This window comes from Lycorma delicatula, chromosome 6, assembly GCF_047948215.1.
Source record: "Lycorma delicatula isolate Av1 chromosome 6, ASM4794821v1, whole genome shotgun sequence".
Classification (NCBI taxonomy): Eukaryota; Metazoa; Arthropoda; class Insecta; order Hemiptera; family Fulgoridae; genus Lycorma; species Lycorma delicatula.
Window position 1 is genome coordinate 139523476 of NC_134460.1, and position 26063 is coordinate 139549538.

General features: G+C 31.4%; 1 protein-coding gene across 1 annotated transcript; it reads left to right on the forward strand.

The window, feature by feature from the left end:
* The first annotated feature begins 1249 nt into the window (after nucleotides 1-1249).
* Nucleotides 1250-23866, forward strand: LOC142326281 (galactokinase-like). Its single transcript, XM_075368641.1, has 9 exons — nucleotides 1250-1361; nucleotides 4018-4218; nucleotides 9213-9402; nucleotides 10473-10605; nucleotides 13483-13599; nucleotides 16447-16628; nucleotides 16706-16862; nucleotides 18722-18842; nucleotides 23654-23866. Exons 2-9 carry the CDS (start codon nucleotides 4057-4059, stop codon nucleotides 23786-23788), a joined length of 1197 nt encoding a protein of 398 aa, XP_075224756.1. The 5' UTR covers nucleotides 1250-1361; nucleotides 4018-4056; the 3' UTR covers nucleotides 23789-23866.
* Nucleotides 23867-26063: the final 2197 nt, after the last annotated feature.

Below are 26063 nucleotides of genomic sequence, written 5' to 3' on the forward strand. Positions count from 1 at the left end.
TTCAATTTTTCAGTCAAAATGTCATGTGACATGATCCAATTGAGATGCTAATCTCTTCTGTAAGTTTTCTGACAGTCGGCGATTTGCACGCACCAGATCCTTGATTTTCTGAACATGATTGTCATCAATTGAAGTCGAGGCCTTCCTGGTCGACGATCATCTTGAATTGATTGGCGACCACTTTAAATGGTGAAAACCATTCGTAACATTGCGTACAACCCGGTATATCATCTCCGTAATCTTGTTTCAGAAGTTGAAACATTTCTGTGAAAGTTTCCCCCAGTTTCACACAAAATTTTACATTGTATCGTTGCTCCCATCACTAATAACACTTAAACACGTTGGACTCCGATAACAATAATACAGAAACAAAACGAGATATCAAACTTCAAAGTTCATATGGGTACGAGGAGGTTATGGGGAACACAGTGCTGGCAACCGTACGTCACTAAATCTCTCCGATGGCGGTAATTAAAAATGTTCGATTTTTTTCAGAACAGACTTCGTATCTACTTATTTAATATACTAAAAAAAAATTAAAAAGAAATATCAGTCATAAAATCTGTTCAAAAAATTTCAGCTACAAAATTTTGTTGAATTTAAAAAGTCATATTTATGGAGTTTATTATTACATATAATTTACTATTAAATGAGTTCAGTTTTATTGTTACAAGAAGATAATCACTCGTATAACTGTAAAATTAAAATATTCAGTCCAAGCACACTCGATATAAGCAAAAGCTAGAAGTTTCTTGTCGTTTATGCATTCATAGTAAACTTTTAATAAAGTTTCCTCTACTTAAATTCTGCAATCACTTGTAATTATAAACATTTCAAAAATCAATTTAATAGCGTAATATTTAAATGAACTGAATAATAATTTAAATGTAAGATGTATAAGTGAAGATATATAAGTAACTTATTCAAAAATAAAATTTTATATATGTAGTTTTGAAATTACGGCTTTCATTTTTGTTTTTGTAATAACTATTGTAATTTCAACTAATTCAAAAATTTTAAATAAAAAAAATTATAACTTCTTTTCTGGCTTTTATAGCAGATAATAAACTACACAGTTGTTAATAGAACCACATTTTTATAGAAACTATAAAATCTAATTATTATTTCTAGTGATTCTACTTTTTTTTCTGGTTTTTGTATCAGATAACAAACTGAATGAAAATACAGCTGTTTTTTTTTTTTAAAGAAACAATAAAATATAATTATTATTTTAGTGATTCAATAAAGTGAATAAATGATATACTGATTGTTTCTTTTTTCCTCATCAGAACTACATACCTTATTTTTATAATTAAAAACATATTTATTTTCACAAATGGATTCTATTCTGTAGTTAAAAGGTTAGTCATCATAAAAAATCAGTTTTAAATAAACTAGCAAAGAGTATTAATTTAGGTATTTAAATAATATAAAAATGAATCCTTATAATGTTGTTGTAGATGATAAAAAGCTTATTTTTAGGTGTGATTTTTATCATGTAAAGATTTTGATTATTTATATGTACAGTTAATTAGAAATTGATAAACAGAATTCAAGACATGAAAATAATCTGTTGTTACTTTGAACTAAATTAATTTGTATGATTTATATGTTTTTGTCTGACTCATAGTTTGTCAAAAGTCTGATTTAATTTACACTTTTTCTTTTTAGTGAAAAATTCCTTCAGAACTCTGAAATACATTCCATTTATTTGCCCCAATTATTTACACATCTAATCTCTTTTTTCTTCTGAAAAAATGTGCTGCTTATTAAAAAATCAGGTAACATCTTAAGTATGTAATCCAATAATATTGACCTATGTTATGTTTCTTTGTTGTTTTTCATACAATTTACTATATTTGTAAAATATGCTTTAGTTTCATAAAACATAATGCATCTGAGCATGTCCTGTTTTTATGAAATGATTTACAATTATGAAGTGACAGATATCATCTTATTAGTTAGGTTTTTGATTATGACTTAAGTATCTGATATAAAATCAGATATATATTGATACATTTAAAACTAGGAAAGATTCCCTGATTTATTCACATCTGTCATATAAAATATCTCTAAATTTCTGTCAAAATATGATAAATAAATAAAATTTCTCTAAATTTCTGGTCACGTAAATAATCTGAGTTTGATTGTACCATTATTACTTTATTCTATTATTGTAGCTTTATATTTCTCTGAACCTGATTACACTTAATTAAATGAAACAATTTCTTCTACCACCAAATCGAAGAATGACTGAAATTAAAATCACCAGAGTATGTAAAAATTCAAATAGATTTATTTTAAAACAGGAATTCGATCTACAAATTAATTTACTTAACACAAATTATCTATTTAGAAATTATGAAAATTTAGATTGTAAAAATTACTAAATTGGCCTTCAACGTTAATTACTTTGTCACAGCTATATTACTACTGTTCTATATGTGGTAAAATATGTAGATGGGGCAAATTTTGCATCTCAGGGTTTTTGCACATCTTCACGTTTCATGAACAAAAACACAACTTTTTACGTTTCATGAACAAAAACACAATTTTAACATTGGAAACTAAAGGAAGATCTTATAAATGTATACATATGTATGTTAGTCGGTTTTTTGGTTAATATCTTCCAGACTAGATGGACCAATTTGGATAAAATTTTGGTACTTTTTTGAAATCGGAGCAAATTTAAAAAAAAAAATTTTAACTTAAAATTTACCTGAGAGAGGTCCAATATAAGCATTACTGCTTATTACAAATACAATCTAAACAAAATTAACCTATGCTCACTTTGGTTGCTAACCTTGACTAGCAAGCAAAGGTTAGCGAGCAAAGCGATCATAGATTAAGTTTGGTTAGATTAAATTATGGGACAAAGTAACTTCTCTTCAAATGGTAAAATTATATAAATCTTAAAAAATTAAAATTAAGTAAGCGTTCTTTAAAAAAATTGAAAAAAGTGGCTGTGTGATTCAGAAAAAGAACCAAAATTTCATTTGATGATTTATGTATAAGGGATATTGATGTCATTTAATTTTATTAAATGACATTAATCATCCTTAATTCATCAAGGGGGTAGGAAGATACAGACCTCATAGGTCCTGTTACCTTATTTTATGAATCCTATGCATAAAAATATTATAAGTAAAATTTTCATATAATTTAAAATGCCCTTTGGGTAGCTAATCATTTTGATGGTATGTAGTCTTATACATTACATTCTAGTAATAATTAGATGATTTCATTATATTAACTATAAGGGATAAGGGATAATAAAACTTTTTTTATTCCTTTCTATTTATTTGACCCTTTTGTATATGTTGCTTGATAAAATTATGTATGATCAATTAATTCAGAATGTGCATAACTTACACCGTTCAATTTAATTTTGGTTACAATTGGTCAAGGGAATAGGACATGGGCACCAGGTCCTGGGTTCCCTCAAATTTTACTTCGAAGTAAAAAAAGTAAAATAACTTTTTTTATATAATTCTTTGCTTTCATACTTACATACTTAAATGTTCCATGTAATTTTTCCTCTGTTAAAGGCAATGCTCTCAATTTGCATAGCTTTCCCAGTGAAACCACAAAAATTATGTTTAATTATTATATTAAACTTTTTGTTTACACATTCTCCGGAATAAACTTAGAATTAATACTAAAGTATGTAAATAGGTATTTGGAAATTGTAAGAGTGACAAGTCTCACACTTTATTACTGTCCTGCAAACACAAAAATTCAAATTTTCTGTCACAGAAAATGTAACTGATGAGAATCATAGAAACATGATTATTAATAACTTAATCCAGGGACTTTCAGTATTTAACCTTGATAGTTCTATGTAACTTTGATCCAATATGAGCAATAAATAGATTAATTCTTTATTTTAAACATGTAGAAAAATAGACCAATACTATCAAAAGTACTGACTAAACCATAAATTTTAAATAAGTTTTAATTAAAGAAAATCAGCATTTAAGATTTTCTACTTATACATATATACTTGTGTATATACAGAGACATCAAGGTTACAAGCCGATTAATTTAGAAAAAAAAATGGCAGAAGATATTTTATCAGAAAAGGAACTATTACTGAAAGCTGTTAAAAGCTTCGAAAAAGAATTTGGAGTACCGCCAAAAACAGCAGCATGTGCACCAGGAAGAGTAAATTTAATTGGGGAACATACTGATTATAATGATGGTTTTGTTTTACCAATGGTAAATATAAGTAGTTTCTTTTCTCTTTAATTCTACTTGTAAATCATTATAAAATAACTATGTTTATTGAAAAATAGATTAAGTGGTATTTAACGTAGCTTTAATGTCACCATTACACAACTAACTTTCAAGAAATTTTAAAAATAAATTTAAAAATAACAAACTAATAGGTACATACTTTAGAATACAATTTAAACATATTACTTTCCATGAAAGTCAGATACTGTAAAACCTTTTTCATTTAACTTCAAAAGAACATATGAAAGTAACTGATTTTTTATATCAATATTTGCGGTTTTGTGTATTGAACATTGATTTGAAATAAATGGAATTATATATCACCATTTGGTATTCTGCCTGTTGGCAGGTCCTTGGCACCATGTTTTTTCTAACTATTTCAGTACCATGCTTTATCTATTTGTCTCATCATAACCTTCACTACCAATTGCCATTTATTAACTTCAGCCTATTGATTCCTCTTCTTTTTCACCTTCAACAGAGCCTTCAAGAACTGTATGTTTTATTACTTTTCCCCTAATTACATGCCCAATCCAGTTTCCTTTCCTCATTCTGATAGTCAACAATATATTTTTCTATATCTAACAATATTTTTTCCCTATTACGTCTCACGAATATGGGCGGCATAAACATAAGTACGACATGCCACAAGACCCTAAATACCAGCCTAGGAGTAATTTTTTGTCGTGACCTTCTGGAAAAGACAGTTAACTCACGGAACCTCATCAAACCAGATGTATCTTTCACCACCGCTAGGTCAAAACAAACTCCTTCAATTGTTCATAATCAGCAGTGCGGATTCTGCAATGAACTTAAGAAACTCGTTCAGATGCTTTCTGATCAAGTTTCTTCGCTTACAGTCACTATTTCAGAGCTGACAAAGATGAATAAAAAGTCCTACGTTGCAGTAAATGAATCCAACAGTGTGATCCATACGAAAGTTCCTGCTCCCAAAGTCCTACCGGTACGAGCAGAGACTACCAGAGCTGACAGTAAGCCAACTAATAAGCTCCCCGTAAAGGGAACCCACATAACCACCCCCTCTGGGATGTCAATAGCGGCATCCCATTCTAATAAGTCTCCTCCAACTTTACCCCATATACTGGTGGGTATGGTTGAAAAACTTCCCGACCCGAAGGCATCGGAGTTATCTAAAGTAAAGAATACGAAAAAGAAAAACCGAATCACATACAACTAAATTTTATACGGTTTCCTAAGTATATTATTTCTTTTTTTTTATTTGTTTATATTTTTTCCCCTTATGAACTTTATTCAGTGGAATTTTAGAGATCTTCGGTCCCGCATTGGAGATATTGGAGTACTGGCACACGTACATGATCCGATAATCACGTGTTTCCAGGAAACTCATCTTCTACAACATGACCCAATAGCACTCAGAGGATACTTATGTGAGAGATAAGACTGTATAGTAGACAGTAGATAGAGTAGTGGAGTGGCTATTTTCATGAAGGATGAGGTATCGGCTACAAGAATTCAATTGACCACTCTCGTTCCTGCTGTTGCAGTAAAGGTCTCTATCCCCTTCAAGTTGCATTTCTGCAATCTGTATCTTTCTCCGAACACTGAGTTCAGTGCTCTGGATATCTCAAATCTCCTCACACAAATACCATATCCATCGTTAATAGCAGGAGATTTCAATGCCCACCATGTTTCCTGGGGCTCGACCTTCTGCTCCACTCGAAGAAATATAGTACACAGTGTGAGACAAGCCTTAGACCTTTGCTTGTTGAATAATGGATCTCACACATTCATGTCTTTGCATCTGGTACTATGTCTAACATTGATCTCTCCATATGCTCACCGAATTTACTCACTCATCTTGATTGGTCTGTTTGTGATGACTTTCACGGCAGTGACCACAAACCAATTATTATTGGTTTCCGTGTGGACCACGAGATTAAGAGAAGGCCACGGAGGTGGATTGTTGAAAGGGCGGATTGGAATGGATATCATAAAGCCTTCCAATCACATTATGACAACGGTGATAACATCCTTCACCAATGTTCCTCTTTTACGTCCATGATACTTGAAACTGCCAGCAGATATATTCCACAAACATCGGGTAATCCTAAACGTCCTTCCGTTCCATGGTGGAATGATGATTGCAAATGTGCTATTAAGAATCGACAGCGAGCAATACGCAAAGTTAATAATAGACCTACAACTGAACATCTAAATTTTTACTGCAGGACTAGGGCGGTATGCCGTCGGGTCTTCTTGAACGCTAAGAGGAATTCATGGACGAAATATGTGAACACAATCTCACGTAATACTCTCACGTCTACTGCGTGAAAAAAAATCCATGCAATTTTCAGATCGCCGAGACAATCTATTCTCGGTCTCATTGATGAAGAACTCCTTTCATTATCTTCGTCGGCAGCAAATACTTTAGCAAAATCTTTCCGCTCGGTGTCTCTCACTTCATCACATAATAACGATTTTCAGAGGTACAAATTACAGATAGAAATATTGTCGTTAAACATTGGTGATTCGGTTGGTGAATTGAACACTCCATTCGTATTTAAAGTATTGTTACACGCACTTAAGAACTCACGTGACACTTCCCCTGGACCAGAAAACCTTCGCCTTTGTATGCTTTCACACCTTCCTAACTCAGCACTACAACATCTTTTGAATATTTACAATGGTTTATTCTCCGAACAAGTCTTTCTGCCCGGCTGGTCAGAAACCTGCTAAAGACAAAACCGATCCCTTAAGCTACCGCCCTATTTCTTTAACAAGCGTGTTGTGTAAAATTATGGAAAGAATGGTTAATCGCAGGCTTACATGGTACTTGGAGAAACATGGCTTTCTATCTTCGGAACAGTGTGGTTTCCGACAAGGACGATCTTCCATTGACCATTTAGTATCAATGGAAACAGCCATACAAAACGCCTTCCTAAACCGCCAGCACCTCGTTGCTATCTTCTTCGATATAAAAAAGGCGTACGACACGGCCTGGCGACGTGGTATTCTTAACACACTCAAGAGATGGAGAATCAAGGCAATATGCTTGCTTTTATCCAGTGATTCTTAAATCACCGAAAGTTTCGTATTCGTGTAGACGATTCACTTTCAGATAGTGTCATCTTGGAGAATAGAGTATCTCAAGGTAGTATATTAAGTGCCACCTTATTTTCTGTAGCCAAAAACAGTATTACCAATTGTGTACAGGTTCCTGTCTCATGTTCTCTATTTGTTGACGATTTTGTTATTTACATTCCAGAACCCCCACTGCAGAGCGACTACTACAGAACACTATTTCGCCTTGAGGCTTGGTCCAGGACTACTGGTTTCACATTTTTATCCGGCAAAACGAAATTTCTAAAAGTTCATTTTTCTACTAAGAATAAGGAACGTAGAAATTCAGGCCTACGCCCAAATAAATCGACCAAATTAGGTCACCTAACGTCGCAAACAATACCAAAATAACCGTGGCATGATGCCAATGCGCCTACCTCCAACCAATCCAATGCCTAGACCGGAACCTTAGCCATCGGGGATCTTACCACGATCAAATACCTCGATTAAACTCCCTCTGCAGACCTACACACCGCAAGGGTGCAAAGAAAACCAGCCACTTTAGACCAATCCTCGCGGTATTCCAGTTAATATGGAGATGCAGAAAGAAATGTATTCTCTGAAGTTCCCTAACAGCTCTTGAACGTTCGACCTCATATCGGGGACAGACATAGAGGACATGGTTTACTGTATCATCAGTCCTACATGTATAATCAGTGAATTCGAGCATTGACTCGAATCCACCAAATGAGACCTAGCCAAACTCGCTCGGAAGCCACCATGCCCGAAGAGAAACTCTGATATACCGATTGGAGAAAACCCATCTAATCGTACCTAAATCAGAAACTATAGGAAATATACCATGCGTGTAGCGACCTATGGCGGATTCGTCCCATCTGATCTGCCAAGACGCAAGGCCCCGGTTTTCAATCTCCTGCTTACGTTCTGACGTCTATAAGTTATTTACCTTGAAAATGTAGCGTTCCTTACGCTCATTAACCAAGATATTTATTGGTTTGACTCCGGCCATAACACAGACTGCCTCCCGTGAGACTGTTCTATAACAGCCAACAAGAGGAGTCGCTGGGCCCGCAACAAAATGTCCGATTAACACCTAAAAGTCATGCGGTGAGCCCAGACAAGTGCAGCATATAGCATAATAGCCTCACTGACATCTTTGTACAGGATACGCATGGTACGGTAATTCAACGCCCATCGGAATGATTGATGACGAACCCGGATTCGTCGGGAAGTAGCCAATCGGCCATTAAAAAACATCAGTGAGGTTTTCTCTGAGCTGAAAATCACCTTATGTTGGAGACTCCACAGCCGGAGTGTCTCACAAGCATGAGCAGCTCGGAACTCTACTTCGTTACGCGAATCCCCTTCAATCAGCAGCAGCGCATCATCAGCATCAGCGATGACAGTTGCATGGTAACCTCAAACGCAACATAGCATCGAATTCTATAATCCAAAGAAGGGGACTCTGAATACTGCCCTGAAGACATCCTTTAGTTAGGGTCTTACGAACCTCCGAGCCGCCATCACACAGGGAAACAGTCCGATGAAATAACTTGAGACCACTTCTGATTCATTTCGTATAAATTTATCACACCCTCGCGGGTCTACAAAGCTGACAAGAGGACATCTTTCCTGCGCTTATGCCCAAGGGCTCTGCATACAACGCCCCAAGGATCTCTATTCCCTTGTTCGTCCTCCTTGTTTGTCCAGGAGCACAGCGTCCCTGGTAAACAGGAAAGTGTTCCTCATGGCCATCGCGCAGCTCATCCGCTATTTCAAAAAGTACCAAATAATTTATATAAAACACACAGATCTTGTTTTTTGATAAAAAAATAATAGATCTATTTACATTAATACATTTTTATAGCAATAAAAAACAGAAAAATCACTTAATTAATGTTTAATTTTTTCAGGCGTTACCACTATTAACAATTGTGGCTGGAAGAAAAAATAACTTGAACAGATGTAGAATTAGGACATTTGCAGAGAAAGGAACAGACTACCCTAGATTTGCTGAATTTGTCATTCCATCAGAGAGTCCTTTAAAGCCTGGAGTCCCAAAGTGGGCTAATTACATAAAAGGAGTAGTTAGTCTTTTCTCAGGTATAATTAAACAAAAATTTAAAAACAAATGATTTTTAAAGAATGGATATTTATTTATAACATTCTAAGATAACTAGATTAGTCGCAGATAAAAGACTTTATAGTACGATAACGTCAGCTTTATATCTTCCCTAACAATAAAAATTCATAAGAAAAATGTATCATTAATTAATAACAAAATATAAATTCACGAATGAATAGATACAACACTAAGAGAATGAGAAAAAACTGCAAGTTTTGCTATAATTGTGCTCTGTTTATAGCACCAATTAAGAGCTGACAAAACATAGTAACAATTGTTCAGTATATGTATTAATCTCTATGTACAGCTCCATTGCTGTAACTATGAAGATTTATTTAATAGTTGAAATAAATACAGTAGATAAACTACATACAGAGTAAATAACTAATTTTCAGTTCTAATAGTTGCTTAAGAAAGAACAGATTACTTTAGATATCTTAAAATTTATTTTATTTCTTAAAAGTAACATTTGCATCTACAAACAAGTCATATATATACATATGGTATGATATTAAACTTAAGAGGGTGTAGGCTGTCTTCTGTAACATTTTAAAATTCAAATATATAAATTGCTGACAAAGTCAAGTTTCAAAAACATACAATTTTTTAAAAGCAAACTGGTGTATTTCATACTCAATAATAAGATACAGCTTTATAAATCACTATGATATGAGATAATCTATCAGTTGCAGATTCAGAAAGAGCTACCAAAGTTCTACTGAAGAAAATGTCTGCAAGCCAAAACACAGAAAATGGGTCACACAGCTCAGCTGGTCAAACACAGGTCAGCTGCAAAGAGTAGATCATCCATCCAATCTGAAAATAAAGCTTTGTAAAGCTTCAATATTCAAGTCCAGATACAAGAATCAATCTCAGATTAAGTTACTGTACTTTTTAATACAGCTACAATCAAGAATTACTTCACCATTACAAATAATTACAAGTAGCTAGAATTAGCTGAGCTACAATTTTTATCTGAAGAATAGTTTATGCTGTTATTTCTTAAAAAATATCAAAATATAAACCAGTAATTTTTATTTTTTTACAGAAAGTTTAGTTCCTGGTTTTGATGCAGTTATTATAAGTACAATACCATTAGGAGGAGGGTTAGCAAGTAGTGCTGCACTGGAGGTTTCTACACACACATTTTTAGAAAATCTCACTGGAAAATTCACAAACAAGTACAAATGCATTTTTCAACTCTTTGTATTATTATCAATAATTTATTCATAAAATAATTATATTTTTATTGTAAAGAATATTAATAAGTTATAGAAAGTAGTTAAGATCCTCTTCTTTGATATCAAATTTATGTTAAAATACTGTTAATTTTCATTTTGACTGCTATAAATTGTATGTTTTATTTTATCATTTAGCTTTTTTTGAAAATTCTGTAAGTCAAAGTAATGTATTAACCTCAGAATACAAAAACATGCACCTTCTTTGGGCATATTACATTAATTATAAATGGACCCAAATTTTTGCTTAATAAAATTTAATTAAATGCATGATTTAAAATATCTCATTCACTGAAATATGATGAACTATTCTGCTCCTGTTAATACATTTTATACATAACTTAATGAGAATCTCATGCGTTTAATTAAAAGAAAAAATGTTTTCATGAACCAGAGATCTCTATGAAAGAACTAAATGTGAATGAAAAAACAAAAACAGCAAGTGGAAAAAAAATTTGTAGATAATTATATTCTTCTGCTAGATGGAATTTGCTAAATTATTTAATAACCAAACTGTATACAAATTACACTGACCATATAAACAACCAATATAGCAACAGCAACCAATGTTTACGCATTACTTTATAGAAAATGTGGCAGTATAAAAATCTTAATTACAACTTACAAATTTTTATACATACAACATAAAGATATACCATAAACCATATAAAATTACATACACCAAATTTTACAATAACAAATAAGCCCCTAAAAATTTATAGAACATAATTCAATTGTATATAAGTAAACTGAAATAATTAAAACAAATATTAAATTACGCAAAGCAGACACATACTCTGAGACAAGAGCACATTCAAGAATTACATACACTAATTTTTAAATGTCCTCACAGAAAATTATAAATATTCTAAGATATTATTAACTTAACTTATACAGTGTTCAAAAAGTGATGCAACCTTATGGAAATGCGTAAGTTACAATAGTAGTTGAAAGTGGCCTTATTATACAATTCACATAATTGAATACGAGATTGCGTGCTTTTAAACACATACTGTAATGTTAGTTGAGGAATTGCAGCAACACACAATTCAATATTTCACTCTGCAATTTGAGAATGGTGTGAGGATGAGTTTTGTAAGCAGCAGCCTTAAGGTATCCCACAAGAAAGTCAGGAAGGGATAAATCCAGAGACTGAGGGAGCCACAACCCCTTCAAAATCACTTGTCCATAAAAACACTGATCAAAGAAAGTCATAGTTTTGTTGTTGGCTATAAGAGCCATGGCATTTTCCTGCTGAAACCACAGGTATAGTATTTAGAAATTGTTGCACCATCTGTATGTAGCATTCACTGTTCACTGTGTTATGAAAGAATCTCATGAAGATTCACCTGTGTAACATTGCACATCGAACATCCACTTTTTGTCAATGCAGCTAATGCGGATTTTCTGTTCACCAAATGCGTGAATGCATAGAACGTATCCATCAAGGTGGAACCATGTCTTGTCAAATCAAAACCAGTCATAGAGTTCTTCCCCATCTGGCATTACAGGTGACATGAACCACTGGCAGAAAGCTACACGTTTTCCAATGTCTGCAGGTAACAACTCATGAAACACATGAATTCTGTATGAACGCATCTTTAAACACTTTGCAATGCTATGTGAGCACTACCAATGGAGACCAGACTGTAGGCGTTGCACAGACTTCTTGGGACTAACAGAACATGCAGCTTGCATGTTGATCAACTTTTCTGGTGTTAGCACTTTCGGTCAACCACTTCTGGCTACATCTGCCACATTCTGACTCTTGGAACTTGTTGTACAGCTGCTTGATGGAGGACTTGCTTGGTGCATCCACACAATACTTTTCTGTGAAGGCATTCTGGGTCTGGGCATAACTGACACATCTAAATTATTGGGAGACAATGAATATTCTCTGTTGCATTTTGTAACCCATTTTTCCTCAATTTTCTTCAATTAACTAAAAACAAATTCCATTTACTAAACACAAAAACTAGTTAATGGATCTTTTTCTCCAAAACAAATTACAGGCAATATTTTTTTATTATTTTTCTGATAACAATCGGAGCTAATTTTATAAATTCTTCTAATATTAATCAGAAATTATTTTTATTTCAGAGCTAATTATCAGCAAACACATTTAAGTTTAATTTTATTTGGATGTGTTTACAAATAAATATCAGATGTGTAAGAAGGAACAATAAATATGTTGACAAGGAAAATATTTATTCAAGTGTAAAATTTTCAACATTGAAGTAGAACAGAATATATACTTCACTTAATATTTTACATAATATTAATTTAAATACACTCTTTATTTATTCCAAGCAAATCTTCCATCTAATTTTCACATTTCATTTCTTTGTTCAGATGTAGCATAATTAAATAAATATAGCACTGATTAAATAAATATTCAGTAAATGTCACTTGTTTCATGTTTTTTTTTTTTTTGTATTTAGAATGCTGCTTACAAAAGCCTTGTGCATGGCCACAGAAATGAGTTTTGGAAACTTTATTAATAAGTTTCCAGATCAGAGATTAAATATATACTATCTAATTTACAAATCAGCCAAGCTTATCAATTTGTTAACCATGTAATAATTGCCCATACCTTTGGCATACCATCCATAAACTTCTGCAGTTTAGTAACAATTTTGCATGTGACTGGTAAATCTATTAAAGTAGTTTGCTAAAGTAGATTCTTCTGATAATTACAAAAAATCTTTCTATTAAAAAAGATGACAATAATATATAAATTTCGTTAAAAATTTTACTACAGTATTAAATTTTATTTTGACAACTTTTTAAAATCTGTAATTAAAACATGTTTTTTATTAGCAACCAGATGAAAGCTTTAATATGTAGGAAAGCAGAAAATGATTATGCTGGGGTCCCATGTGGAATTATGGATCAGTACATCTCTATTATAGGAGGAACAATGCTTATTGATTGTAGGTAAGAATAAAATATAAATCCTAAATTACTTCATGTTAAATTAACTTTATTGTATAAAATAGATGTATCATCTTCAAGATATTTTTCAATTATTCTATTTAAATCCAAACAGAAGAAAGCACTCACAAAAGATTTTTACTAATTGTTTTATAACTTCATAATATGATTTGTTAAGTAATTACAATTTCTTCCTTTAAAATTATCTTCTATAATTTCAGATTCTGATTTTTTTAATATGGTTTTGATAACTTTCTTGTTTTCAAATTTATTTTATTATTTACCATAGCTCTTTCCATGTAATTATTAAGATACTTATAGTTTCAATAATTAAATTTATTATAACATGAGGTCATCAGTTTAAAGACTTAATCAGCACTCATTACGTTAAAAGTTGCTTTTGATAATTAAATTAGAATATGATTGTGTTAAAATCTGTTTTCTTTTGTCCTTCAAATAAATATATGAACTTAACTAAAGTATTCCACCTGCACAACAGTCACTTTGAAGTAATGCCCACTAGATGAGTAGGTCAAAGCTTCAAATAAATGACACAATAAACACTTGGAAAGCAATATAGTCAAAGTGTGCCAACCATATCATATATATAATCACAAATCTGCAAATATTAATAACAATCTTGATATATTACATAAACACAAAAAGAATCTCATTTTAACATAATAAAAAATTATAAAATTCATACACTGAAAAGAAAAAATTTTAATTAAAATTGAACAATTTTTGGTCAACAGTAACGGCAGTAGCAGTCAACATAGGTACCATTAAAGTAACCAAAAACATTTAACATACCCATGTGTAGGTTTTTAAAGTGTTCAACAAGTTGATAGTGTTGAAATCAAAAGTTCTTAATCAAAAAAGTAATTTCACAAGTGAAAAGGTATATTTCTTAGAAGATACTTTTCTTATAAATCAAATTATTTCCACTTATCTCAAAACATCACCTAGGATGTTTTCATGAATCTAAACAATAACAGTTATCAGTTATTGTTCGATGTCATTGACCACAACCAAAGAAGTCAACTCAGTCAGTAATTGTGTCGTAAAGTGCATATTACATGTACCAGTGTGTGGTGAATTCTTAAAAAAGACTTACAACTGTATCTATACAAGTTACAGGTGGTGCATAAATTGTTCGACCAAGATAAGGTTCAATGAATCACATTTTGTGATTGGCTAATCATCAAAGGTGATTGATGACTTTGTGCAACACCTTATCATGTCTGACGAAGCTCATTTCCACCTCAGTCGTTATGTCAATAAACAAAATTATCAAATCTGGGCTAGACAAAATCCATAAATGTTGCACGAAATGCCATTACAGAGTGCCAAGGTTACTGTGTGGTGTGCAGTAAGTCATGCCTGTGTGATAGATCCCTATTTTTTTCACAACGAACATGACACCATCACTGTCACCGCTGAGTGGTACAACACAATGTTACGAACATTTTTCATTCCTGAGATGAGACACAGCTTCATCTAAGGGACATGTGGATGCAGCAAGATGGTACCACTAGTCATACTGCAGTAGTGTCAATTGATGACGACACCCTTTGACGACACTTCCTTCACTTTCAGATTCGATGATACCCATTGACCATCCAGATCCCTCAATCTAACTCCACTGGACTATTTCCTGTGGGGGTATCTAAAGGAGAAGGTGTACATCACAAAGCCCACTACCATTAATGAACTGAAGGACAACATCCAAAGGAAGATAGCAGCCACCCTTGTCGAAACTCTGCACCAAACTATGCTAAACATGATTTTTACGGTCAAAGAATGTTCTCATCAAGGTGAGCCCATCTACGAGAACTAATCTTCAAACACTGAACACAGTGAAAAACTTCTGTCCTTTGGCAATAAGTTCCACATAATTTATAATAAATATTGTGTTCAAACATGCTCCATAAATGCATTTTAAATGTGTCCCATCAATATGGCCCATATGTATCACAAATAAGTATTAATTACTTGAGGGGAGTTATCATCTTCAAAATCTCACTCCTTATTGAATAGAAATGGTGAATAATACATTTTTTTATAACAGAGGATACATTAACAGCAGCTTTACACTACCTAATCATAATCTTTCTTAGAACAACAATAATCAAAATTCCTTAGCAATTAAATAAGTCTCATTACTAGTTGCTTAATTCAAGATTAATTACCTTCATTATACAACCAGTAAAAATAGAATTTATATTATTAATTATAATTTAATTAATTTTCATTAACATTTTCTTTCCAGTAAAAAGACATTGGGGGTACATTGTTTTCCTTATACTACCTTCTAAAATAACAATTCTCAAACAGCTGTTTGAAATTCATAAAATAAATTTCAAGTGGGTAACAAATAATGAAATTTATTTTTGTTGTTTATTCACATCATTACAAATGGTATGAATGAGAACTTTCACATAAGTAAATTGATGAAGGAAATCTTAAAAGGAAATATAAGCAAATACAGTTTCAAAGGACCGTAGAGATCAATAAATCTCATAGCCAACAGCAATTATTCAGTATATTACAGTAATAAAGCATGTCAAATTCAAATCTTTTGGAAGCTAATAATTTTTTTGATAAATAAATGAATCTCCAGGAGTACTAGTCTGCAGCAGCCTAACACTCATATTTAAATATTAGAAGGTTAATATTACTAATAATCAAAAGCTTTTACAGACATGTTCTAGACACTTTTTAAGTTTTTAAATTAAAAAATAACAAATTTATTACAACAGAAATTAAATTCTCTCATTTAAATGAGTGGTATTAATTTTAGATTTTTAACTTTTATTACATGTATATTTTTATGTACATTTATTACAGGACCCTGGAATTTAAAAGATTACCTGAATTTAAAAATACATTAGAGGTAGCAATAATAGATACAAATGTAAATCATGACTTAACCAGAAAAGAATATGCAGTGCGACAAAGCCAATGCAGAAAAACTGCTGATATTTTAAGAAAAAGATCTTTAAGAGATACAACCATCGATGAATTAAATGGTAAGCTATTAAAATAGTTATCAATTAACATTTTACAAAAGTAAATTGGTTTGAAAGTCATATTTCCATTGTTCAAGATGCTAAGGATAGAGGAAGATTAGACGACGTAATTTTCCGAAGAGGTCGCCATGTGATATCAGAAATCGAGCGAACAAAGAGTGCATCTGATTGTCTTTTCTCAGGAGATATGATAACATTTGGAAAGCTGATGTTCGACAGTCACACATCCCAAAGGTAATCAAAATCATAAAATAAAGATAATTAAGTTAGGTAAGCATATTTAACAAGTAAACTATATTGTATGGCACATATGAATTCATTCTACATGTGAGCTAATTGAACCAACTATGAGCTTAAATATTTACTTTCAAGCCTTATGCCTCAATACTGCATCAAATTTTAAAGCAGTATAAAGCTACAGTAATATACTGTTTGGAATTATGTCCTCAAATTACAGCAAAGAGTTATTCAGCTAGCTTTTCATCAAAGTCCATACAGAAAATTGTATGTTCTTTTATATTTTTAAATTGTATTTTTTTTATTTATATATAATCACTGTTAGTTTAATTTTCAGTGATTAATACTAACTTTTCTTACATCACACATATTAAAATTGACATAATTTTTTTTTTTAATGTTGATAAAAAGAAAATGCATCATATTTTTTACAGAAATAACTTTCTATCGTGCTACTCATTTTTCAATACAACTTAATTTATTTTGTGACTGAATTTTTGTGTAACTAATCATTCAGCCAGTAACAAAGAAAACACTTCCTTAAGTCATGTTACACCGAGGGTGTGCCACTCATTATAGTAATAATATAATATCTAGCATATATCTAAAACAAGAAAATCTGATAACCTGAATGGAAAAATACATAGTGAACAGAACAAATTATGCAGGGCACTTCAGATTAGTTTTTATATCTCCTTATTGTATCAGTTTTTTTATCAGTTATTATATATACAAACAGAAACATAATCAGAATAACTTTTAATTAAGGTATTTATTTAAAATAAGTGTAACTAATTTAACTTACAAACTGAGTTTTTAAATCCACGCACATGGATTAACAATGATACAAACATGTAGAAGAGGCTTTATTAGTAATATCTGTAGATGAAAATGTGTAATAATTTGAAAAAAGTATTGAAATTTTTAACTGTATACATGTACTCTGATATTCAATATACTGTACTCTATGAAGGCATTTTATTATAGTTTGCTAAGTTTCAACCATTCTGTTTAAAACGGTGAACTTTTTTCAAAATTTATTTAATGTAGTAAAACAATAATAAATTTTAAATAAAAATTTTAAGATAAAATTAGAATTATTTTATGTGAATGCATTCAAAATAAAATAGAAAGCAATTAATGAAAGCCACAAGGGACTTCCATTACACAACAAAAAGGATGGCCTTGATCAAGAGAATATACAACTAAATTTTGATTACAGTCGTTATATTTTAATTTAATACAAAATTTGCATGAATAAATGTGGTATAATAATATGAAAAGATCTTTGCCCAGTTTTTCTTTTCTTTTTTTTTGTAATTTGAAAGAAAAGTTAAATTACTGAGTTTACATAGTGCAATGCAGAAAATGAATGAAATTACAAAAGATCCCATTAAACAATGTCATAATTTCAGGATCTTTTTTATAATTCATTTATTTTGTTGATTAGGGATCAAATCTATTTAACTAGAGTTCTATTTATATCTTTAATAGCTTTTTTTGTGGATTCTAAATGACATTGATCATTTAGTCACTAAAACTGTCAATATTACTACATAATCCATCAATGGACACTGCATCCAGTTTGTATAAAAATTTTGGTGTTCTGCAAAAAAGCAAAGATAATTTTTTTTCAATAAATCAATGTTTTTTTTTGTTATTTTTTTCTTCAGTCATTACTAATCAGATGGTAAGAGTTACAAATTATGTTGCTCAGACCCAAAAATTATTTTTATTGGAGCTTATCTTTCCTTGCACCCAAAAATATTTTGGGAATTTACTTGTTTGGCTCAAGAAAACCTGTACAAAAAAAGATTTCAAAGGAAAATAAATATCATTACTAAATTTTTTTTCAGTAATGATTTTGAAGTATCCTGTGCTGAGGTGGATAAAATAGTTGAAATAGCTAAACGTGTAAATGGTGTTCTTGGATCACGATTGACAGGAGGAGGTTTTGGTGGATGTACAGTAACTCTGGTATTAAAATCATTGCATAATTTAAATATCTCTTACCTTTTTTTTATTATTACTGATTAATATTGTTTGTTGTCACTAAGTATGTGAATGGGGCATAAGTAATCTGTTATATATACTTGCAAATTAAATCAATTAAATGCCCCAAAAAAGAAATGCAAGCTATACTCTGCATATAATATTTTGTTTTATTTAATTTAGTAAAAAAGTATTTTAAAAGTTCCTTTATTGAGGAGACTAAACATATTATTTCAATAAACATCTTTACAGTAAATATTGTAACAATAATTATTTATCAGGACTGGTACAAACTCTAACAGCGATTATGGTTACTATTCTTTTGTTTAGTAATATTCCTGAAACTTAGAAAAATGCAGTATGCCTTTCCCTCACATTGATGAAGGAAAACAAATATAGAATAGCTTATTTTTAAAACAAAATAAGGTGTAACCAATGTGTAAGAGGGAATCAAAATGGCTCTGCCCTTGCATGTCAGAAGCAATAATAAGCCAGTAATAAGGAGCAACAGTAGTGCTGTATACTGTGTGATTGTAAAGGAAACATATTTTTAAAATAGTGATAACACAGTGATTATTCTGTTAACATTCTAACATATCCTCATCATGGTGCTGTACTTAGCAGCAATATGATAAAATTGTGGATAAAAAATTTACAAATTATTGCTTCTGCAACTCCTCATTTACAGTCAGGTGGGCAATGATAAGAAATCCTCAACACTTAACCAGAAAGCATGCTGCAGCCCTTCACTTATCTAAAATCAGTATCAAAATATTCTACACAATGATTAGAACAGATCAAGATCTGGTTCAAGATCTAAGCAAGCATGGAAATCAAATCAGGAGTCATGTTAGACAATTTTATTAACTTGTTTGCCAATGAAATAGTCTTTCTAATGAGTGACAGTATACTTTCATTTATTGGGCACAGTGAACAACCAACATTTTTTTTTCTGGACTGATATAAATCCTACGCAGCTTCACATGTGTCCTCCTCGCAGACATTGTGTAAACTGTGATGTACTCTGGCAAGTCTGGAATCATAGACCCCTACTTCGAAGAGAAAGGGCATGTGATGAGTCAATTCTGACCTGTTACAACAATTTCAGGCATGAGATTTCCAAAGGAGGAGATGTTGCATTGCAAGCAGATGATCTTCAGGCCTAGCAGTATGCAGTTATTTTTTGTGAAGTTGTCTAGTGTTCATCAGTAAACCTAACAGCATTAACAAACTCAATCAACATACAAGAAGAAATCAGAGCAATCCCAGACAATATGGTGCAAGCACCAATGCAAAATGTGGAGAACAGGCTACAACAGTATACAGAAAATTAAGAGGGCACTTGACTGACAGGTTATTTGAAGAATGAAGTTACATCAATAAATTGCTTTACATTTGCTGTAAATACATATTTTTAAAAAATCTTAGTAAATTATATATTGTATTTCTTATTTCATTTATAAAATCAAGTTTCTGAATTCACCCTATACAAACACTCCAGAATATTTCAATAATTTCACAAAGAGATTCCTGATAATCCAATGCCAACCACAGGAACAAGCTGTTTAAGATTACCAAGAAGTAACAGGCCTCAAAGAAACTAAACTGATAGAAAATTGTAAAAACTATTGTTCAATCAATAGTTAAAACCCCTTATAAAATCTGTATGAAAGATTCTGAGTTTGTAGTTTCACATACAATGTGTACATTATATTCTGAAAACACTGAAACTCAAAAGCTTATTACCCATAAGAAAAGACTTACAAAAAAGTACTGAAAAGAAATTAAGTTACTGTGTTTAAAAAATATTATTTCTTAAAAATTACAAAAAATTGAAAAACTGTATTTAATAGAATAAAACTCATAACCAAAAACATACAGCGACAGTCAATAACCAGAACATAACTTTAAAAATTATTATTTATTCTTAAAAATCTGTAATCTGTACTTGCTTTGTTATTTTTTTATAAGATGCAAACTCACATAATAATTTTAAACTTAACAATCTGTGCAGTTATCATATTTTTTTTGTCACCAGTTCACAGCGATGAACTGGTGACTAAAAGCTCATGACTAACATTCATGAGCTTTTTTTGTGTGACTGATCTTAATGAAAGTTATTACATTATTAACATCAAGCTTGACCAATTAATGTACTTCCATCAGTCTTTTCAGAACTTTAATATTATAATTAGAGAGGCCTAAGTTTACCTATGTTTTGTGTTATACAAATTCCAAAAATTTAATAAAACTAAAAATTAATTTCCTGTTGGATCAAATTTTATTTATCTAGAATTTTTTTATTTTTTTAGATTCTCTAGTGCAAATGTAAGCAAACTCTTAAGATACGAGGCATATTCATAAAGTATGGGTTGTTCGGGTGATTAAAAAAAATTAACTTGTGAGAAAAGGTTTTTACTACATATCTAAGGTTTTAGTTTACTACATATCTACTTTACATGTCCACTTTTCCACATAATCATCATTCAGTTCTAAGCACTTTTCTTAACGCTGCACCAGTTTCTTTAGCCCCAATGCATAGAAGTTCACCACTTGGAAATTTAACCAGTTGACAATGGCAGTCTTGAGTTTATTTTCAAACCACTGTCCACCAAGCCACTTTTTCACATTCAAGAAGGGAAGTAGTCACAAGGTGCAAGGTCAGGACTATATGGAGAATGGTCAAAAAGTTCCCAATGAAAAATCTTGAATCTTCTTCTTGGTTAAGGGGCAATATGAGAATGCACATTGTCGTAAAGGAGGTTTACACCGAACAACAGTTTCCTGGGTTGTTGATTTTTGGATCGCACAGCACAGTTTGGTGAGTATTTCGCAGTACACATCAGCTGTAATTGTTGATCCACATTTCATGAAACCAACCAAAATGATTCCCTTTTCATCTCAAAAAACAGTAGCCGACATTTTTCAACTCTCGTACAGAGATTGCTTAATCTTTTTCAGTTTTGGAAAACTTGAATGGCGCCACCACATTGACTGTTGTTTTCAATTCTGTGTTGGTGAAGGATATCCACATCTCATCACCTGTAACAATGTGGGAAAACAAATCATCTCAATCTTGTCGATAGCTGTACAAAAACACTTGTCCACTGCACATTCTTTGCTCTTTGTGTTGGTCAGTGATCATTTTCAGTACCCACCTTGCACACAATTTGTGATATCCAAGCTTTTCTGTGACAATCATGTAGATAAAGGTGCCTCCAACCTACTGAAATTCCTCAGCCAGATCACTAATTGTTAATCACCGATCACATTGCAAGTTTTCGGTTCACTTGTTTAACGATTCCATCAGTCTGAATACTGGCCTGCCACTCATCATGCACATTTGTGTGGTCATTTTTAAAGTCTCAACACCACTGTCTAACCTTTCGTTCACTCATTACGTAGATCCATACACTAGGCACAACTCCCGATGAATTTCAGCAACTGAAGATCCTTTTGCACACAAAAAATCAAATCACAGCACGCACTTCCCAACTGGCAGGAGAAACGATTGTCATGGACATTGCGATCTGCATTCACCAGCAGGCAAAAAACAACTACTGAATCAAAACAACTGCAGTGGCTTTGTAAATAGCCAATAGATGACCCTGCATGCGTGAAACTGTGTTCAGACCCGCTAATATTTAAATATAAGCCGACGGTCCTTACTTTATGAATGTCTTGTAGTTGGAATCTGAAAATTGGCATCCCATTGCATGTAATATAACAATACCATGTCAGTAGAAATGAATAATAAAAGTATACTTTAAAACTTTATTTTATGTTTTAAAATAAACATAATAGACCAAGAAAAAGCAACTAATTTTTGTTAGCAATTTGGAGAAGGGGGAGTTCACAACTACATACTGTTCTACAGCTATTTCTATACCATAAAAGACTAGTAAAAAAAAGAAAAAGTAACTTAACCAATTAAAAGTAATCAACTAACTGAAGTACTGTTCCACCAGAACCTGTGTACAACTTTTTTGGGACTTTTGAGGGATTTCTTTATAATGCTTATTGTGTTTCCATTTCTTTTATATGATGCTACACTAACATGTGCTACACTACAGATTTCATTTTTATTTTTTGAGAACAATAATCTCTCTTGCTGTTAATCTAAGAAAAAATTAAACTATTGTAAAATTTCTAATCAATTAATGCAATAATAAAATACCCAGAATAAAAATTTTTGATAGTAGGTCTGTAGCTAATTCACTTATTAACATTTATATAATCTTCACTATACAGAAGACCCAACAATATATTGGCACACTTCTTATCAGAGTAAAGTAAATAAATGTTGCATATGATTCATTCAAAGTATCTGAGATACAAGCGATACTAAACAGAGCTGGTTCCTCTGAAAGTAATGATGTATAATATATAGCCAGTACTTATAATGAACAAAACAAAGGCTTAATAATACTGAACTTTGGTGGGCTCAGATTGATATCAAAATTGACAAGTCACCTACAACAGTTTTATTTTGTGCATTCCATTTTCACAAATGATTGTATTAACTGATTTAATCAAATAAAGTAGTCTTTGTTCTCAATAAATTATTACAATACTAGTTATGAAACGCAGTATGAACTCTACTCCAGAATTTTGTCTGTATATAATATTTTGTCATTCACGGCTGTGATTCACAAAATTCAAACTTTCTCGATTTATTTCAATCTTAATCAGTAAATAATGATTACTTGTTGAAAATTACTTACAGTTGACAAATTACATATATTATTAGACTGAACTTATAATTCAATCTTTAAGTAAAATAATTATGTCTACAGGTTAATAGGTCAGCAACCAGTAAATTAATAGAAGAAGTGAAAGCAAACTATTCTGGTACTTCTACAGTTTATATCGTAAACCCATTCAAAGGAACCAGAGAGATGGTACTGGATGGATTTACCACAGATTTATAACAAAATTAAAAAATAAAATTATTTAATTTGTAAAAAATATCTAGAAATCTTTACACTTCAATAAAGTCAAATACACTTATTCAGAACAAAACAATCATTAAATTTTGTTATAGTACAAAGATAAATAATTAAATGTTTGTTGCAAATAATCGCTTTGCAAGTAATTTTTGAGTTTAAGAAAACCATCAATAAAATGCAATTATGTTTTATATTTTTCCAGTGAAAAATATAAAACATAATAGAAGTTCAGCTGTACCCAAAAGTTTATCAAAAAATATAATCAAACTTTACCATAGCACAAGACACCTGCTGGATAATGAAACCTTATTTCATTACAGACCACACAGTGAGCATCGATAAATAATATAAGTAGCATCATAGCTCAAGCAACACACTATTTAGTAACAAGACTTCTTTCAATTAATCATTGTATGTTGAACCAAATGTTCAACATACTCTTTATGTGCGAATTACTCTTTATATGTGCCTACATATAAAGGGGGGTAATTCTATTTAAAACACAATAACTTTAAGGGGTTTGTTAATCAATATTATCAAACAGAACAGTAGGTTTTAAAATAAATTTAACAGTTTTTTTATTATCAAAATGTGAAAGCTAATGAATGTAAAAAAGATGCATGCCTAGCACATGGTCAAAAAATGCATTAAATTTGAATTGAGTATGTTCATTCACTGTATTGTTACGCATTTCTATATTTCATAATGTTTAATGAGTTAAAATGTGATTCTCTTATTTTTTTTCATGAACTAGCCTGTAGATGTTTTTAGACAAGATTTGATTTCAGAGAGGGTTGGTAAATACAGATTCATTCTTTTTATGGAATAATGTTTTGATTTAAACAGTTGTATGATATTAAATCTTCACACAAAAAATGCAAGCTAAAAAATTAAACTTTAAAAATTAAAATTAAAAAGACACAAAATTAGACATCACAAATCAACTATCACTTTTTTTTAAGGTCAAACAAGTAGATGGATTATTATCATGTGAAAGGCCCAATCTAAAAAGGCATTGCACTACACAGAACCAATAACTTAACTTTTATGTAAATTTACAGACAAAAAGAATTAAATTGATGTAATAAAGTCAATAAAAACTGAGTAAAATTTTTAAAAGTAAATTTTTATTGAAACAAAGAAAAATTTGAAAATCTTGAAATACAATTGAGTAGAAACTGTTCAAGATAAGTCCTTTAACAAGTACTCAAAGATCTGCATGTTGGCAAATTATGCACATTACTGTAAGGAAAATAAATCATAAAGGTCAACAGTATTGTCATGAACAACTAAAACATCTGCAAGTACATAATTATGATCAGATAATCAGTTACTACCATGTTTACTGGAAATAGTATAAGCCATGCAAATACTCTCAACAGTTGTTTGTGTGTTGTCAACAATATAAGAAAAATTCATACTTCAAATGATGGCAATTTTCATTCAATCATCAATCAAACTTCCTATGTTGTTTTTCATAAACATCAGTGTGACGCAATAACATATATTATGATCTTTTTTTTACAGATTAAAAAAGGGTCAAAATATCAGATACATCTTAAATTCGAGGTGTTTTTATTTGAAGGTCTAATGCCATTTGATATAAACACATAGATAATAGGTGTAAAGCTGAAGTTTTTGAATTATGCATGTTCAACATGGAATGGAGACCAGATAGGAAATGTAAAAGAACATTTGTCATGTATATAGAACGTACACAATTCTAGAAAGATGACCCATCTCAAAGAATTTTACATCTCAACAGCTTTATTGTTGTTGACATGATTTAGTGATGAGTAACTGTTCTGGAGTTTGTGTATGTGCTTTACACATGACAAACGTTCTTACCAGTTTCCTGTCCAACCCTCCATTCAATGTTGAACAAGTGTACAGTATACTACTGTAGTTATAAATTGGTCCACTCTTTTTCATAACCATTGCAGTCTACCTATTTGTTGTGTTTTTCTAATATTTCATCTTCATAGAAAAGCATTTCACATATGAAGCAGACTTTAAACACAAGGTTATTTTACACGCTCAACAGATTGTAAATTGTGCCACCAGTAAACAGTTCTCAGTAAACAAAACAAATGTGCATCAATGGTGCAGTATGAAACGGAAATTATTCGCATGTAAACAAATGAAGAAATCTCTTTTGGGACCAAAACATGGAAAATATCTGGAAATTGAGGCTGCTGTTTTGGCCAATTTCAAGGAACTCCATACAAGAGGTCTTCCAGTGACTAAGAGATGGACT

Coding starts and splice junctions, on each gene's coding strand:
- LOC142326281 (XM_075368641.1), top strand. CDS start 4,057: ATGGCAGAAGATATTTTATCAGAAAAGGAACTATTACTGAAAGCTGTT. Junction 9,403..10,472: donor AGTAGTTAGTCTTTTCTCAG/GTATAATTAAAC, acceptor ATTTTTTTACAG/AAAGTTTAGTTCCTGGTTTT. Junction 16,629..16,705: donor AACCATCGATGAATTAAATG/GTAAGCTATTAA, acceptor CCATTGTTCAAG/ATGCTAAGGATAGAGGAAGA.